Here is a 19,368-nt window from a genome sequence, read left to right on the forward strand (position 1 = left end):
TGATAAAGGTGGCAATTCAACGCAGCAAATTTTTAACGTTGATGAAGACTGCTCTGTATTGGAAAAAAATGCCAGATTCAGCATACATTGTCAAAGAGGAAAATACAATGCCAGTTTTCAAGGCTTCAAAAGATAGGGCCACTCTCTTGCTTGGGGCTAATGCAGTGGGAGATTACAGATTAAAACCACTACTTGTGTTGTACCATTCTGGAAATCCTTGTGCATTTAAGGGCATCAATAAAGCCACCCTGCCATTCTCTGCCTCAGCTTTAACTTTGACATTGGGGAGGAGGTAATTCCAATGAAGTGATTTTTTCCCTCCTCCTCCGCTATTTTTTATTATCTTTCTAGACATTAAAATAATTTTCCTTCTAATAATATTTATTCAGCTAACAAATACAAACAAAACATAACAAATACAAAAATACCTAACAGAAGCTTGTTTTGCTGTGGTAAAACAAACTTCTGTTTAATCGTGGTTATGCGGCTGTTTATCTAACATGACTACGTGATACCATTCTTGATTTCCATATGTAATAATTTATTTAAATAAACTAAATGCAACAAGGCATAATATTTTAAGAGTTTAAGATTCTATATCTATATAAAATAGGTGTAGACACACTATAGACAATTCTTAAAGAAAAATTACGATCGTAGTGTGAAAGGCACCCACTGATGAAAAGCCAACTAGCTTTGAAATGGTGCCGTCTGTGTGATCATGCCCACCGAGAATAAGTGACAATAGTCTTCTCTATTAGTGAAGTGTTACTTATTCGAGGTAGTGCAATACGTGGTAACTCGTTGTGAAGGATGAGCACAATATGAGATACAGTTGAAATGATGCCTTTCACACTACAATTTTAGTTTTTCCTTAACAGTTGTGTATCTACACTGATATTATATAGATATAGTAATGTATTTATGTATTCATAATTGAGGAAGAAACACACACAGAGTCGAAAGCTTCTGTATTTTATTTTATTTTATCAAAAGAAGCAAGCGCAGCAAGCAAGGGCAAAGCCCCCTAGTTCTTAATAAAAAAATTATTAATAGTAGTAGAAGTGGTAGTGTTAAATGATGCATGGAAAAACAAGCTTATACAGCATCAACCAAGAAAATAAAAAAAAAAAAACACTACCCACCTTATCTGTCCATCATCTCTAATTCTTCCTTAAAGTTATTCAAATTACCCACTTCCACAGCACCAGATGGTAGTTTATTCCAACAATAAATTACTCTCTGGCTGAAAGCAAATGTTCGCATCTGAGTCATGCAGCCATCCTTTTTCAATTTAAGCTTATGTCCCCCCCATCTATGTTATCTGAGAAAGAGTAAGGATACCATCATCATTAATTTTACTCAATCCATAAGTCAAACAAAACACTTCAGTCAGGTCTGCTCACAGGTAACTAGTTTCCAAACACTGCAATTTGAAGAGCTGAAGTCTTTCATGGAAGCCTTTTGTTCTCACTAATCTCGATGCACCTGTTCCAAAAGATCCATATCCTTCTTAAAATGAGGCTTCCAAACTTCGTATCTACACTGATATTATATACCTGTAGTTTTCAAGGTGAAGTCTTATCTTTGCTTTATGCAATAGGATAATCACCTCCTTGTCCTATTAACAAGGAACCCCACGAGCTGTCAACAACTTGAAGTTGTGCTGGATAATTGTATAGTCTAGCTTCATGTTGGACTGGACAATTTATCCCTAGGTCTGTTACTTTTTTTATTTATTTTTTATTATTAGTAGTAGTGGTAAATAATGCAAGAAAGCAAGCTTACAAGCACTAACAAAAAAAAAAAAAAAAAAAAAAAAAGCCAATACTTCCTATTTCACCTGTCTATCCCTTCTACCAGTGTATCTATTTCTTTCTTGAATTCAATCAAACTGCCCACCTCTACAATGCAAGATTAAAAGTTTGTTCCAACAATGAAGTGCCCTCTAGTTGAAGATGAATTTCCGCAACCATCTGAACTGCAACCATCCTTCCTCAATTTGAAGTTATAGACCCTCGTGTGTAAAGTTTGAGCAAGAGTATGGATTCCATCAACATTGAGCATACTTGATCCATTCAATGCCTTAAACACCTCAATCACCTTCTTGCAGGAGCCTGGTCTCCAAATGCTGAAATTTGCAAAACTGAAGCCTTTTTCTGGTAAGAGCATCCTTTGCTCCCCCTCTTCAAACTTATTACCCTTTTCTGCACCCATTCCAACAGATCTGTGGCCTTTCTAAAATGAGGCTTCCAGACCTGTATGCAGTACTCAATATATGGCCTAATTGTTGTTACGCAAGGTGTTCCACTGACACACAAAGTGATTTTCCACCACCTTGAGTGTCATACCATTGAATTGGTGTATTATTCTGGAATTACTGCAACACCAAACAGACTCAACATTGCATTGTCCACCAACATCAATTGGATACACTTCCTTAGATTTTGTGTTTCTTAACTAACAGCATAACCCCTCTATCCTTTCTGTACACATTGTACTCCCCAAATTCCAATTCTGCACTGTTTATTACTCAAGTGCTTATGTCTGTGTGACACCACATCTCTGATATCCTGATAATATCTGCCTTTGATGTCTTGACTAGCACTTCAAGCTCATCAAATTTATTAACTATACTCCTAGCATTGGTAAGCCAACTATGCACTTGTTTCTACTCTTAGTTACTCTAACAAAGCCCATGTATTTATTTGTTCCACTATGACTCCCAGCAGTGGTGGGAATCTCCATTGCCTTGCTTTCCAGGCTTCTGCTCATTCTAATAGAAGCAGTGCAAGAATCACTTTTGCCTCTGCCTGCAGCCACTGTTAACCTTTTATTCTGTGTATCCCCCCCCCCAAGCTAGCAGTTTTCTGACCCATGTAACACGGCCTTGATAGCATCAGCAAATATTCTTGCACCCTTTCTATTTAAGTGTACCCCATTCCCGTAGCAGTCTCTCCTGTCAAGAAGCACAGACCAGGCTGGAAAAAATTCTACCCCTTGAGCCTTGCACAATCTTTCCAGGGCCGAATTTATCGACAAGGCTCTCATCATATACTCTCTCCTTTCGTGACTGGGCAGAATTGCAGACACTTGCACATTCAACCCTAACTTGTGACTTTTTTTTCAACATTGACCTGTACTTGTTGAATAAATCTGCAGATCTCTTACTCTTAATGTCATTAGTTCCAATGTGTACAACAATATCACCTTTTGTGCCCTTAAAAGATGATATCTGCTCTACGTCATCAACTTTTGCCCCTGGCAGACATACCTTAGTCCTGTTCCATCTATTCTTCTTGCATAGTATATTTCCTGTCTCCTTGACAGTAGGCGCCTCCGTAGCCAGGTGGGAAGGAGCAGCAGCAGTGCATAGCACACACTTCTTGATTAGACCGGGGTTCGAGCCCGTCACCACCAAATACGGAGGATGCGGAAAGGTCAGCGAATGACCACCGCATATCCCCGGAGCAATATGGCCTTAGTTGCTAATGCTCCTAAAAACCAAACAACAAACAAACAAAACAAACAAATCCTTGACAGTAGAGTCACCAACAATAACTAGTTCCTTTGGGATCAGTGCATTCTGCCTTGGAGATTGTTTCTGTGTTGCCTGATGCATAGGAATGAGCTCTGCCGCTGAGCTGGGCAGCTAAGAACTTGATGGGCCCCTCTTATTAATTTCTTCAAGTGCATTTACCTTACATCTCAAGCTCTCATAGATGCCCATCACAATGCTGAGTTGGTGCCTAATTTCTTCACACTCTAGACACCTAGCACATACAAAGGCATCCTCCTTGACAAGTTCATGTCCTGTTTTAGAAAAGTCGGCAAACATTTCACACATTTTTTGAGACATGCGTTGGAGAATCGCCCACTTCATTTCTCCCCTGAGTCACAGCACACTCTTGCTAGTCTGTGATCTTTGCTTCGCAGCTCTAATCTGGGTCATGATTTCCGTTTAAATACCACCCGGGGGCTCACATCTGGTGAGTATGGGCTTGGCACACCCAGGGACCTGAGCTGGATATCATCATTGTTCTCTCTCTCTCTCTCTCTCTCTCTCTCTCTCTCTCTCTCTCTCTCTCTCTCTCTCTCTCTCTCTCTCTCTCTCTCTCTCTCAGGGTAACTAGGGAATTTTTCTTTTGGCTGGTGCAGCATAAGCCTCAGGCTTCCTTGCACCATATGGCTAATAATAATAATTTAATTAACAATGAAATTTAATAAGATTAATATTACTTTTGATTAATTGATAATACTATAATAAGCTAACAGATTCCTAATTGAGTGCTTCGTATTACGCTTTCTAGTTTTACTTTATACCTTATGCTATCAGTTTGCGATATATATATAGGTTACACTATTTCTTATCGACTACAATATGGCGGCTAGTTCAACAATATTGGCACCAACGCAATATAAATAAGATAAGAATAAATGCTACTAAACCTATTTAATATCTCTGTAAAACACAATGTAGTATGTTAATTAACGAAGAATACAGTAAAAATTTAAAATATTTATGTATTATGTTATACTTAAGTATTATAAATACTTAAAAATATTTTATCCATGATTTCCATGAATTTGTATTTCATGTAAGTTTCCTTGTTATACATATCTTGAATCTGTTTTATTGTTGTATTTTCATTATGTTCTTTTATAACTTTTAATGGAATACATATATAAATTTACATTTTTCATGTCAGGGCTTTGGAGAGTATATTTATACATGTTTTTTAAAGGTTATTTCAAATAATTTATCCATTAATGCAAATTGCCTTGATCTTCTATATTTGCCATCTCTTACTTGTGTAATAAACATTGTTTTAACAGATGGCGGGCCGACCGGGTTAGGCAGGTGGGTAAAGTGCCTGCCTGGCAACCCAAAGGTCGCGGGTTCGAATCCCGCCTCGGGCTTGGATCAAAGTACTGCAAAAACCTTGGGAGGTGCAATATGGCCACAGAAGCCGATGCGCCAACAACTACCAAAAAAAAAAAAAAAAAAAAACAGATGGCGGAAAAAAATATTTTTAAAATGAAAGGCGGCTGTTACACCTGTCAGCTGTTGTTAGTATTAGTAAGGCCAAATGATGCAAGGAGGACAAAACTGAAATTATCTGATTAATGTTTTAAAAAGCCAGAATTTAGATCTTAAAGTTGATGAAATTAAATTAAATGATTAATAAATAGATACAGAGGATATTATTACATTAAAAATAATGTTGCACAATTACATACAAAATGAAAATAAATTAACATTTGAAAATCTTTTTAAATTGTTGATTGTGTATAATTGCTTCATTTTAGCAATGAAATACTTTCAGTATTACAATTTTTTTAATGAAAATTCACTCCATAGAGTTTGCCAGTAGTGAAAAACCCACTACTGTCAGCAGGGCTGTACTTACACAGGCACATGAGGTGCCAGCTTGGGGTTCTACAGATATAGGGGCCCCCAATACAGTTAATTTTTATTTAAAAAAAAAAAAATTGACTACGTAAAAATTATTGATAAATACCTGGATCATGCAAAGGTACTTGGGGCCCTGGTGTAAGAAGAAATCGGGGTCCCCTTACTTATTTGAGATAAGAAAATTTAAATTGTAAGTTTTTTGGACTCTGATCTTTAAAGGGGGCCCTGCAAGAGCTTAGTGTCTCGTGTCCCGAGAATTGTAAGTATGGCCCTGACTGTGAGTCCATGTGCACACACACAAAACACATTTGGCAAACTCACTAACGAAAGAGAAAGTTGCCAAGCATTGTATGCCTAATGTGTTCTTCTGATTCCTCTCTCATTTTTTCCCCGTGCAATATTGCATGGGATGATATCGCTGAAAAAAACTGAGCACATTATAATTAACCTGTTCAAATGTAGACTGATGGCTTATGGCTTATGTCTGTAAATATTCCATAAAATAGCATAGAAAAATTTTATGGTATGTATACAGATACATAAGATGTTTCTCAATGTTAAAAAAAAAAAAAACCATGATGACTATTTCAGATAAACAAACCAAGGTTTACAGAGTGTTGGGTGAGGGGGGAGGAGAGCACTTTTTATTTGAAATGGTAAGGAGCAATTATGTCTCCTTGTGACTGTTAAGTATTACTTACTTAACAGTCGCAAGTTAGCATTAGTAGAGGCATTTGATGCAAGAAAGCAAGCTTATGCAGCATCAGCCAAAAAAAAAAAAAAAAACCCACTTCCACTTCACGACTCTGTTCGTTCAAAATACCTGTCCAGCTGAGCCTTAAACTTATTTAGGCTATCAACCTCCACCCCAAGGGATGGAAGTCTGTTCCACCAACCAACCACCTGCTGGCTAAAGGCAAATTTCCGCACGTCTATCCTACATCTGTCTTTCCTCAATTTGAATTTATGCCCTCTCAGGTGATTTTTCTGAGCTAGAGGAAAAATCCCATCAGCATTGAGCATGCTGAAACCATTCAAGGCTTTATACACCTCTATCAGATCACCTCGCTGGTGCCTAGTCTCCAGACACTGTAATTTGCAAAACTTAAGCCTTTCTTCGTAAGAGCACCCCTTTGTTCCATTCACTAATCTTGTTGCCCTTCTCAGTACTCGTTCCAGCAGCTCTACATCCTTCTTGAAATGAGGCCTCCAGACCTGTATACAGTACTCTAGGTGTGGCCTGACCATTGCCTTATACAATGGAATAATCACCTCCTTATCCCTGCTGGAAAAATTCCTGTATATCATTGACAATACTCCATGAGCTACTCTTGCAGCCCGTCTGCACTGCTCAGAGAACTTCATATCTGCCTGCACAACCACCCCCAATTACCTTTCATTCTCTACCACTGTCAGTGTAGTACCACAGAGTTGATACGTTGCTCTGGGGTTGCTATTTCCCATGTGTAGTACTTTACATTTGTCAATGTTAAACTTCATTTGCCACCTCTCAGCCCATCTGCTCAACCTTTCCAGATCCTGTTGCAGCAGCATAGTGTCAGTAGTGTCCTTGACAACCCTGCCAACCTTTGTATCATCTGCAAACTTGGACATTAAGCTTGATATACCATCATCAATATCATTTATAAATACAGAAAACAATAATGGACCCAACATTGAGCCCTGAGGGACTCCACTAATAACATTAGTCCACGATGAGCAGTGTCCATTGATTACCACTCTCTGTCTTCTCCCCCTCAACCACCCCTTTATCCATAGCAGCAATTTGCCTCCAATGCCACACTGCTCCAATTTGTGCAGCAGTCTTCCATGTGCAACAGTATCAAAAGCCTTCCTAAGATCCAAGTATATAATATCAAAGTTATTCCCTGCATCCATTCTTTTGTGACTGCATCATAGTATCCAATCATATTGGTCAGGCAAGACTTCCCCTTAACAAAACCATGCTGTGTCTGAGCTATAACTGAAGTCTTGTCTAAATAATCCTGCAGTGCTTCTTTAACCAGTGCCTCCATTAATTTTCCTGGAACAGAAGTTGAGCTCACAGGTCTATAATTACTTGTGTCAGCCTTTGATCCTTCTTTGTGAATTGGGGTCACATTTGCACATTTCCAGTCTGTGGGTACCTCCCCTGAGTCCAAGGAAGCTCTCATAATTATGGCTAAGGGTTTGCTTACTTCCTTTGCTGCCTTCTTTAATATAACTGGATAGATCCCATCCACCCCGGGTGCCTTTCTTGTGTTTATCTTCAACAGTTTCTCCTCCACTTTACTCCCAGTTATTTCAAGATTCTGTAGCTTACTGCTAGAGTTGAATACACCTCTGGCATTCCCCTTGCTGAATAACTCCTCATGTGTGAATGTCGATGCAAAATATTCATTTAGTTTGTTAGCTACCTGAGCAGGATCATCAACAGTTGACCCATCAATATCAAGTGGACCAATCTGATTCATCCCCTTCCTTCTAGAGTTTACATAAGTAAAGAACTCTTTGCTGTTTTTCTTTGCATCCCTTGCCAAGGATTTCTCGTAATCTGCCTTCGCCTGCCTAACCTCCTTTGTAACTTGGTTGCATATCAACTTGTATCTATCATAGGCTTCTGTGTCATGTGTTAATTTGTAAGTATCCCATGCATTTTTCTTCTCTGCCATATGCCTCATTAGTTCGTCTGACATCCATTTTGGCCTAAACCTTGAACAATATTTCTTAGTTGGTATGTAAAGCCTAGTAGCTTCCAAGATAAGTTCTTTGAATGCTTCCCATTTTGAATTTGCTGTTGGTAACATCATCAGTTGGTACCACTGTATAGAATTTAAATACTGTCTCAGTCCATCGTAGTCGCCTTTACGATGGATGAGACAGTCCAATAGCAATAACCCTTCCCTTTACCCCTAATGGTAGTTACCTCTGAGTAACTCCCACTTCAGCACACTGTGATCACTGCCACCTAGTGGTTCATTTATCTGCAGATTCTTAATGCATGAAGAATCACTGCTGATAATCAAATCAAGAGTATTACTCCCTCTAGTTGCCTCCCGAACATGCTGATGTAGAAAACAATCATCCAATAAATCCACAAAAGCCCTGCTAGTGTGTGAGTAACCAGCCCCCAAATTCCAGTCAATATCTGGGAAATTAAAATCTCCCATTATAAGACTCTCTGATTTACTGGCCCACTCTATTTCCCTGTACAGTTCCTTATTATACTGATCAGAGTCATTAGGCCTATAGCACACTCCTACTCTCAATTTTGATCTCCCAATGCTTATGTCACACTAAACTGATTCAACACTGCACTGTCCGGCAATGTCGACTGGCTTCACTTCTTTGGTTTTTATGTGTTTCTTAACTAATAGCATAACCCCTCTCCCCTTCCTATCCTGTCTATCCTTTCTGTAGACATTGTACTCCCCAAATTGCAGTTCTGCATCCCTTATATCTGTGTGACACCACGTCTCTGATATCCCAACAATATCTGCCTTTGATGTTTTGAGCAATACCTCAAATTCATCAAATTTATTTACAAAACTCCTAGCATTGGTGTACACGCAAGTATACCTGCACCTGTTTCTATTCTTAGCTACCCTAACACAACCCATGTGTTTATTTGTACCGCAATGGCTCCCAGCAGTCTCTGAAATACCATGCATCTTGTTTTTCAGGCTTCTGGGTATTATTGAACTACGTCAAATTAACAAGTTAAGATTTGTACATTATAAAAAACTTTTCTATAGAGCATTGGAGAACACTAAATTTAGTATAGTATTAAAAATTAAAAAGCTTTCTTTATGTTTAATACAAGCTAGAATAATTTTTTGTTTTTTTTTAACCTTTCATGGATTATCCTGAGATATCTCGTTTTTAGTTTTAAAAGTTATTTGGAACTACCCGAAATATCTTGGGATACAATAATACCCAAAGCAAACAATAATACCACCAAATTTAGGATTGAAACATATTTTCTCAGGCATTTATCTGACTAATTTTGCATTAGCCAGATAAATCCCAAGATTTCTCGAGATTTTCTTACGTCTGGCAGCAGACAACCGGCTTTCATTTTACTTATATTTACTTATTGTACAGCAATATCAGAACAGTAGCTAGCATTCCTATGTGTCACCAGTAAGCAAAATAAAATTTTCGGCCCTAGATGCTGAATACTGATAAGCGTTAACCAATTAGAAATCTATATCAAACTATGTCGGTGCCCTCTTGAACTGCTGCCCGTAAGCGACACTCACCTCACCTATCCACTTGTGGCAGCTGTGTCAGAATGTAGTTAGTTCATGATTATTGCTTGTGGTGGGAGGTTACTGCTTGTGCGTTCCACTTGATTTTTTTAAATTTAATTATTTAATGATTAGTGAAGAGTCTGCTCTGGTCAGAGTCGAAATCATGACTCTGAGCAGAGCAGCAAAGCAAAAGGCTCAAGCTAATGGGAGTGCTGTGGCTCAGGGGAGAACTGAGGGGGGGCAGTTGCCCTCTGAATCAGAGCCTATTAAAGTGCACTACTTGCTTGATGTTTGTGGGGCAGTCAGGTACAGGACATGATACTGCCATGGGGGATGTCTTTGTGTGTGCGCAATGCAAGAAGTGTAAGGAAATCATGCGAAAACTCAGCATTGTTATGGGCCTATATGAGAGCTTGAAGGACAGGGTGGATGCCCTCGAAGGATTAAAAGTGAGGGGGCCCATCAAACTCTCAGCTGCACACACCAATGCCAGAGCTTGCACTTGGTCATCACGCAACACAGCGGCAGCCCCCAAGGCAGAATGCTCTGGTCCCAAAGGAACTAGTAGTTGTTGGTGACTCTATTGTCAGAGAAACGGGAAACATGCTTTGTAAAAAGGATAGGTGGAACAGACCAGGGTATGTCTGCCAGAGGCAAAGGTTGATGACGTTGTAGAGCGGATATCATCTTTTAAGGGCACAGAAGGTGATATAGTTGTACACGTTGGCACTAATGATATTAAGAGTAGGAGACCGGCGGAATTACTTAGCAAGTACAGGTCACTGTTGAAAAAAAGCCGTGAATTAGGGTTGAATTTGAAAGTGTCTGCAATTCTGTAAAGCCACGATAGGAGGGAGTATATGATGAGAGCCCTGTCGATCAATTCGGCCCTGGAAGGATTGTGCAAGGCTCAAGGGGTAGAATTTTTTCCAGCCTGGTCTGTACTTGTTAACAGGAGAGACTGCTTCTACAGGGATGGGATCCACTTAAATAGAAAGGGTGCAAGAATGTTTGCTGATGCTATCGAGGCAGTGTTAGGTGGGTCGGAAAACTGCTAGCTTAGGGGGGATACAAGGACTAATAGATTAACAGTAGCCACTGCAGAGGTAAAAGTGATTCTTGCACTGCTATTATATAGGAATGAGCAGAAGCCTGGAAAACAAGATGCAGGATGTTTCAGAGTCTGCTGGGAATCATTGGGGTACAAATAAACACATAGGTTGTGTTAGGGTAGCTAAGAAAAAGAACAGGTGCATGTATACTTGCGTGTACACCAATGCTAGGAGTTTAGTAAATAAATTTGACGAATTTGAGGTATTGCTCAAAACATCAAAGGCAGATATTGTTGGGATTTCAGAGACGTGGTGTCACACAGATATAAGGAATGCAGAACTGGAATTTGGGTAGTACAATGTCTACAGAAAGGATAGACAGGGTAGGAAGGGAGGAGGGGTTATGCTATTAATTAAGAAATACATAAAATCCAAGGAAGTGAAGCCTGTCGACATTGCTGGACAGTGTCGAGTCAGTTTGGTGTGAGATAAGCATTGGGAGATCAAAATTGAGAGTAGGAGTGTGCTATAGGCCTAATGACTCTGATGAGTATAATAAGAAACTGTACGGGGAAATAGAGTGGGCCAGTAAATCAGAGAGCCTTATAATGGGCGATTTTAATTTCCCAGATATTGACTGGAATTTGGGGGTTGGTCACTCACACACTAGCAAGGCTTTTGTGGATTTATTGGATGATTGTTTTCTACATCAGCATGTTCGGGAGGCAACTAGAGGGAGTAATACTCTTGATTTGATTATCAGTAGTAATTCTTCATGCATTAAGAATCTGCAGGTAAATGAACCACTAGGTGGCAGTGATCACAGTGTGCTGAAGTGGGATTTACTCAAAGAGGTAACTACCATTAGGGGTAAAGGGAAGAGTTATTGCTTTCGTAAAGGCAACTACGATGGACTGAGACAGTATTTAAATTCTATACAGTGGGACCAACTGATGATGTTACCAACAGCAAATTCAAAATGGGAAGCATTCAAAGAACTTATCTTGGAAGCTACTAGGCTTTACATACCAACTAAGAAATATTGTTCAAGGTTTAGGCCTAAGTGGATGTCAGATGAACTAATGAGACATTTGGCAGAGAAGAAAAATGCATGGGATACATACAAATTAACATGTGACACAGAAGCCTATGATAGATACAAGTTGATCTGTAACCAAGTTACAAAGGAGGTTAGGCAGACGAAGGCAGATTACGAGAAATCTTTGGCAAGGGATGCAAAGAAAAACAGCAAAGAGTTCTTTACTTATGTAAACTCTAGACGGAAGAGGATGAATCAGATTGGTCCACTTGGTAGCTAACAAACTAAATGAATATTTTGCATCGACATTCACACATGAGGAGTTATTCAGCGAGGGGAATGCCAGAGGTGTATTCAACTCTGGCAGTAAGCTAGAGAATCTTGTAATAACTGAGAGTAAAGTGGAGGAGAAATTGTTGAAGATAAACACAAGAAAGGCACCTGGGGTGGATGGGATCTATCCAGTTATATTAAAGGAGGCAGCAAAGGAAGTAAGCAAACCCTTAGCCATAATTATTCAGAGCTTCCTTGGACTCAGGGGAAGTACCCATGGACTGGAGCTGTGCAAATGTGACCCCAATTCACAAAGGAGGATCAAAGGGCACAAGTAATTATAGACCTGTTAGTTTAACTTCTGTTCCTGGAAAATTAATGGAGGCACTGGTTAAAGAAGCACTACAGGATCATCTAGACAAGACTTCAGTTATAGCTTGGACACAGCATGGTTTTGTTAAGGGGAAGTCTTGCCTGACCAATTTGATTGGATACTATGATGCAGTCACAAAAGAACTGGATGCAGGGAATAACTTTGATATTATATACTTGGATCTTAGAAAGGCTTTTGATACTGTTGCACATGGAAGACTGCTGCACAAATTGGAGCAGTGTGGCATTGGAGGCAAATTGCTGCTATGGATAAAGGGGTGGTTGAGGGGGAGAAGACAGAGAGTGGTAATCAGTGGACACTGCTCATCGTGGACTAATGTTATTAGTGGAGTCCCTCAGGGTTCAGTATTGGGTCCATTATTGTTTTCTGTATTTATAAATGATATTGATGATGGTATATCAAGCTTAATGTCCAAGTTTGCAGACGATACGAAGGTTGGCAGGGTTGTCAAGGACACTACTAACACTATGCTACTGCAGTAGGATCTGGAAAGGTTGAGCAGATGGACTGAGAGGTGGCAAATGAAGCTTAACATTGACAAATATAAAGTACTACATATGGGAAACAGCAACCCCAGAGCAACGTATCAACCCTGTGGTACTACACTAACAGTGGTAGAGAATGAAAGAGAATGTATACAGGTCTGGAGGCCTCATTTCAAGAAGGATGTATAGATGCTGGAACGAGTACAGAGAAGGGCAACAAGATTAGTGAATGGAACAAAGGGGTGCTCTTACGAAGAAAGGCTTAAGTTATGCAAATTACAGTGTCTGGAGACTAGGCACCGGCGAGGTGATCTGATAGAGGTGTATAAAGCCTTGAATGGTTTGAGCATGCTCAATGCTGATGGGATTCTCCCTCTTGCTCAGAATAATCACCTGAGAGGGCATAAATTCAAATTGAGAAAAGACAGATGTAGGATAGATGTGAGGAAATTTGCCTTTAGGCAGCGGGTGGCTGGTTGGTGGAATAGACTTCCATCCCTTGTCGTGGAAGTTGATAGCCTAAATAAGTTTAAGGCTCAGCTGGACAGGTATTTCGAACGAACAGAGGGGTGAAGTGGAAGTGGTTATTTTTTATTTATTTATTTATTATATTTTTTAATTAATTAATTTTTTTTTTTTTTTGGCTGATGCTGCATAAGCTTGCTTTCTTGCATCAAATGCCTCTACTAATGCTAATGCTAAGAGTGTTTTCTGTTCCTTTCTTTTAACTCAAGTGCTAATTTATTAAAAAAAATCTGTATAATTTGCAAACTTTTTGGCATACACGAGATAACTTGGGATAGCCCAAATAGGTTAATTATTCCCCTGTATTTTCTACTAAAAAATTTATAAAAAACACAAAAACTATACACTGAATATTCGCATGATACATACTTTTAATCTGTAAAATAAAAAAAGTCTATCCGTTATGCACATTTTCAGGAAAAAAAATGTTCCAGGAAGGGGTTAAAAATTCAGCCATAGTTTTTTTTTTTAAATTTATTTATAATTTATTCATTGAAATGATTAGTTATCAGTGTGTTAAAAAAAGGGGAAAATATTAAGTTTTCCCTTTTATGCCACTAGTAACCAATATTTTAACAAATTAAAAGAAAAATTCCTAATGTTTTGGCAGCTCTCCTTATGGAGTTTATGATATTAGAATTGACATAAGCAGATTTATTGTAAATTTGTTAACTCTATTAGCAAATTTAATTTGCTTCAGATATTTTCTTGGTTTACAGTTTACTGAGGGTATCATATTACCACACCACGTGTATAATTAATAAGCACAAAATGAACTAGATTATATAAGTAAGTTTATTTTAATCTGCTAATTATACTTCCCTTTTTCTAAATAGAGAGGGTGAGATTGAAAATGTTTGCAAAGAAAAGGAGGAGCTTGGTGAACAACTATTCTTGAAAGTGGCTTTATTAGATTCTCAACTTTGTGCTCAGGTAACAGGTAGGATTATTTTTTTTTAATAAATTTACCCCTGGAATGCTATATTACAATTGTGTTGTAATATATAGCATTCCAGATATAATTCAGTCATCTGCATTCAATTTGGCATGTGTAATAATACAAGCTAGAATAGCCATCGAATTGCCATTGCTCAAATGACATTGAATTAGCATTAAAAACCTATAATTAGGTTAAGAATAAGAGGAGATACATGAAAAACAGGAGAAAGGGATGAAACTACAGAAAGTTCATCAATACATTAATGGACTGGGAATGATTATAAATGAGAATTTGCAAAATGTAGCTTAAAAGAAATATGGACATATAATTATCATATTGACTTACATATCATTAAATATCATATTGAGCTGTGTGCCACAAGCAGAATGTGATGAGGATGAAAAAGTGAAAACATTGAACAGCTAACAATAAACATCACAGTGTGAAAGACCACGGAAAAGAAATAAACCACTAAACATTCAAATCCACGTTTTGTAGATTTATTCAAATCGACTAAACATGGATTTGAATAAATGCACTAAGTGCATAAGTTAAACATCAACAAACAATATTTTATTTATAAGAAAACAAGATTAAAAAGAGAAGTGAACATTTAATAATTTATAAAAGTGGAAGCATCAGCTATATATAGATTAGCTCTTTGTGTGACATTATGACCTTGTCTTTGTGTTTATGTAATTATGATATTCTAGTCGTGGCTTTTTTTAAAATAAAAATCCCAAATATGAAATGTATTAGAACCTATTGTACTTAATACCGTGCATGGATTAAAGGTTGAGGAAGAGGAAAACTTAGTTTTTTTAAATTTGGAGTTGGACAGTGAATGGATGTTGACTAATTGATCCACATGTTCGGACTGGTTTGAAAGAGAATGGTATTACTGATGTCAATTCAGAAGAACAGTGCTCATGGAAGTATCTTTAGAAGAGGTATAGAGTGGAAACTGAATATCTTTGAGATAGAGAGAGTGAAGAGATGGGTCATTAATTAACCCGACTGCCCTCTTTGAACAGAGTTATGTACTTTGAGAGAGAGAGAGAGAGAGTGAGAGTGGTTCTGGGGGGGGGGGAGAGCACCACTTTAGTGGGAACAATATTCCATGCTAGGGGTGGGGATTTGAGATTTATACAGATCAATAGGTTTTTGGAAGAAAAGTAACACCGAGAGTAAAAAACAGAAAAGTCAAGGTTTTTTTTTATGCAGAGGAAGCATTATTTGTGATGTGCAGATATGGCCTAAAAGATGTCAACTGTAGTTTAATCCTACCAAATGTCTTGTGTTTGGGGAAAAGAAATTTGGGGTGACTTACTGACCGGAAGCAAGGAATTAAAGGTTGGTCTGAATGAGAAAGATTTAGGGTTTATGAAGTTTTCTTTGCAGTATAACCAGGTGGCCAGCTCAGGGTGTGTTATCAATGACCTATAGGACCTTTGGTAGCAGAGAGAAGGATGTTATTATTCCTCTTTAAAAAACGATGGTGAGACCATATTCAGAATATTGTATTAAGGTCCTGAATCCTTGACCTGAATTATTTTGCTTTCAAAAGTTTCCAGTTTTTAAACCCTGTAAAAAAAAAAAGAGTGATTTCATGTTACTGTTTTATGTTTATAATATTCATTACATATAAGGCAGAATTACTAGAAATTTATTATTTTTTCACTGAAATACATTAATTTCAGTCTTTTGTAAATATTGGCTTCATTTATTGTGTTGCAGTAATGCTGAAGTTTCGTGCAATTAATACCTCCATAAACTTAAATTTGGCAGTGATTAGTTGATTTGTGTTTCTATTTTATGCTACCAATATTTTTCTGAAAATCTGAGTATAATTAATAATTTTTTTCATTAAAACTAATGAGTATTTGTAATGGCCAAAAAATGCAAATTTTCAGAATGTTGAACTATTAAAAAAAATGAAGAAATAAAATTAATAAGCACTGTAGTCTACTGATGAAAAGTCAAGCATTAATTCACTCTAAGGACAATTTCAAAAACTGAATGCTATTTTCAAATAATTGTTATACACGTGCATTGCACAACACAGCATCTGTGCTTGTCCACTGACAAAAACTACTTTCTGTGGACCAGCACAGATGCTGTGTTGTGTGATGCATTAGTATAGTATGTAGTATTGTGTTGAACACCTGAATACTTGCTGGATTTTTCTATTTTATTTCTTGCAGTGTTGATGCCCTCGAAGACATAAAAGAGAAGGACCCACTAAGCATTCAACTATCCGGCACATTGCTGGACACCAAAAGCACACCACACAAAAACATCCTCTTTGACCATGTTGCATCCCACTGCATATAATTCAACAAAAAGATGGCAATGCAAATCAAAGCTACAGCAAGCCTGTAGCTTTGATTTGCAAGAGTACTGTCATTGATAGTTCTCTTCTGAGCCAAGGCATTTCCTATTACTTTTAGCTCTTTTGCTTTGAAGCATGATTTTAATCTAATTTTACTTTGGTAACTGATTTCATGAGTCACATAGTCACATCATTGAATTGCTGTCAACTTCTTTAAAACTGTTTTGTCTGCATGTTGTTACTAGAGACCACCTGATATCTGTTGATTAGGAGACTGGTTAGTTCTGAGTCAAGCTGTCGTAGCAGTCTCGCCTTTTAAACAGATGGCCAATTAACCTTTTAGGGAGGCTATCTGTTTGATTGTAGTGCAGTACCATTGCAAAAGACAAGTTTGTTCTGCTATGAGGATGAAGACCATTACATTATCAATGAAATTTAAATCCTACAGGCCATAAAAACAGATTACAGGACAAGGTAGTTCCGAAGTGTCTTAGGAAGAGAGAAATGTCACCCTTTTTTGCATGATTTTTAAAGACAAATGCGATCGTCAATATGAGTGCTGGATTGCTTTCTTAATACTTCAGGGTTGTAAAGTGCCAGATTTTCCAGTGTTTACTGTACTAAAAATATGCAACAATCAGGGTTACATTTAAGCCTTTTTGCCACCACTCTCATTTTACAAGTTTTAAATATCAAAGCTGTTCATACATACATCAATAGCTGTTTGGCTGTGTTTTTTTTTTATGGCTGTAAAGGAATTTGGAAATAACTCTTTGCCAATGTCCACTAGAATAAAGACAGTATGTTATTATATTGTGAAAAAAAAATGTAAAGAGAAAGTTTCACTGAGAACTATTCATTAAACATTAAAAATTTCCTTTAATACTTCTTTTTTTATTGGTATTTGTGACTGTATTAGCATTCTAGTATATATGTCAGATAGCTGAAATGTTGTGTCACACTTAAATGGCAATAAGATTTTTTTTTTTTTTAAATGAAACTGTATTTGAAAATACAGTAGAATATTGTTTATACAAAATTCTTATATATCATTCCCTTGCTAAAGAACAGACATTTCTGCATATTCTTTTATTACGAAATTTTTTTTTTTTTTACCCCCATGGGATAAAAAAAAGCTCATTTTTATCCCATGGGGAACAAATTATGTTATTTTGTGTGGTTAATAACAAAGCATGGTACAATTCTAATTAATTAAAGTTTAATTTATTCCCAAGCAAAACATTAACTATTCCAGGAGAGTCTTGCAATGGTGGAAAGTTAAGTAAAGAAATAATTACTATTCTTTTATGCTGAAAAGCAGATGTCAGTACAGAATTGCACTTGCTTGTGTCTGGATAATTTTTCAAGTCAAGTATTAAAGTAGTTAACATTAGCAGAGGCACATGATGCAAGAAAGCAAGCTTATACAACACACACACACACACACACACACACACACACACACACACACACACACACACACACACACACACACACACACACACACACACACACACACACACACCCTATCCATTTGCTCCAAAAGTTTATATAGTTCTTTCTTGAATTTATTTAAGCTATCACCTTCCATGACACATGGAAGTTTGTTCCAGCAATCAACCACTCACTAGATAAAGGCTAATTTCTGCACATCTATTTCTGCAGCTGTCATTCCTCAATTTGAATTTATGTCCCCTGAAGTTCGTAATCTGATCAAATCCTTATGCACTACAATCAAATCACCTAGGTTCCTCTCCAGACACTGTACTTGCAGAACTTAAGCCTTTTTGGTAAGAGCACCTCTTTGTTCCCCTCACCAATCTTGTTGCCCTTCTCTCTGGCACCTCCATAGCCAGGTGGGCAGGAACAGCAGTGCATAGCACACGCTTCTTGATTAGACCGGGGTTCGAGCCCGTGACCACCGAATACGGAGGATGCAGAAAGGTCAGGAAATGAATACCGCTTATCCCCGGAGCAATATAGCCAATATAGCCTAATGCTCCTAAAAATCAAATAACAAACATAACAATAACAAGCCCTTCTCTGTACTCATTCCAGCAGCTCTACATACTTCCTAAAATGAGGCCTCCAGACCTGTATGCAGTACTGAAGGTGTGGCTTGACCATTGCTTGATACAAAGGGATAATCACCACCTTATCCCTTCTAGCAAAGTTCCTGTATATCACTGTAATTTTAAATGTAATTTTAAAGCCTGTCTGCACTACTCTGAAAACTTTATCTGATGGCACAATTACCCCCAGGTCTTTTTCATTCTCCACTACCCTGCCTCACAGTTGGCAAGTTACTCTGGGGTTACTGCTACCCATATACAGTAACCCCAGAGTAACTTGTATACCAGAGTATACCCATTTTACATTTGTCAATGTTAAACATCAGTGTTGCCACCTCTCAGCCCATCTGCCCAACTTTTCCAGATCCTGTTGCAGCAGAGTGCAGTTTTTACTATCCTTATCAACCCTGCCAATCTTTGTATCATCTACAAACTTGGACATTAAGCCTGTTATACCTTCATCTATATCATTGATAAATATAGAAAACAATAATAGTCCCAACACCGAACCCTGGGGGACTCCACTAATAACATTAGTCCATAAAGAGCAGTGTCCATTGATTACCTGTCTTCTCCCACTGAACCAT

General features: G+C 37.9%; 1 protein-coding gene across 1 annotated transcript in view; it reads left to right on the plus strand.

Moving 5' to 3' along the window:
- The window catches only part of LOC150087304 (uncharacterized), a 62,528-nt gene that overhangs the window by 23,033 nt on the left and 20,127 nt on the right, over positions 1-19,368 (plus strand). Inside the window, exon 3 of the mRNA XM_090372441.1 lies at positions 14,274-14,377. Coding sequence (XP_090228567.1) covers positions 14,274-14,377 — 104 coding nt within the window. The remainder of the gene's footprint in view (positions 1-14,273; positions 14,378-19,368) is intronic.

Source organism: Mastigoproctus giganteus, chromosome 4, assembly GCF_048544385.1.
Source record: "Mastigoproctus giganteus isolate SK-2022 chromosome 4, ASM4854438v1, whole genome shotgun sequence".
Taxonomy (NCBI): domain Eukaryota; kingdom Metazoa; phylum Arthropoda; class Arachnida; order Uropygi; family Thelyphonidae; genus Mastigoproctus; species Mastigoproctus giganteus.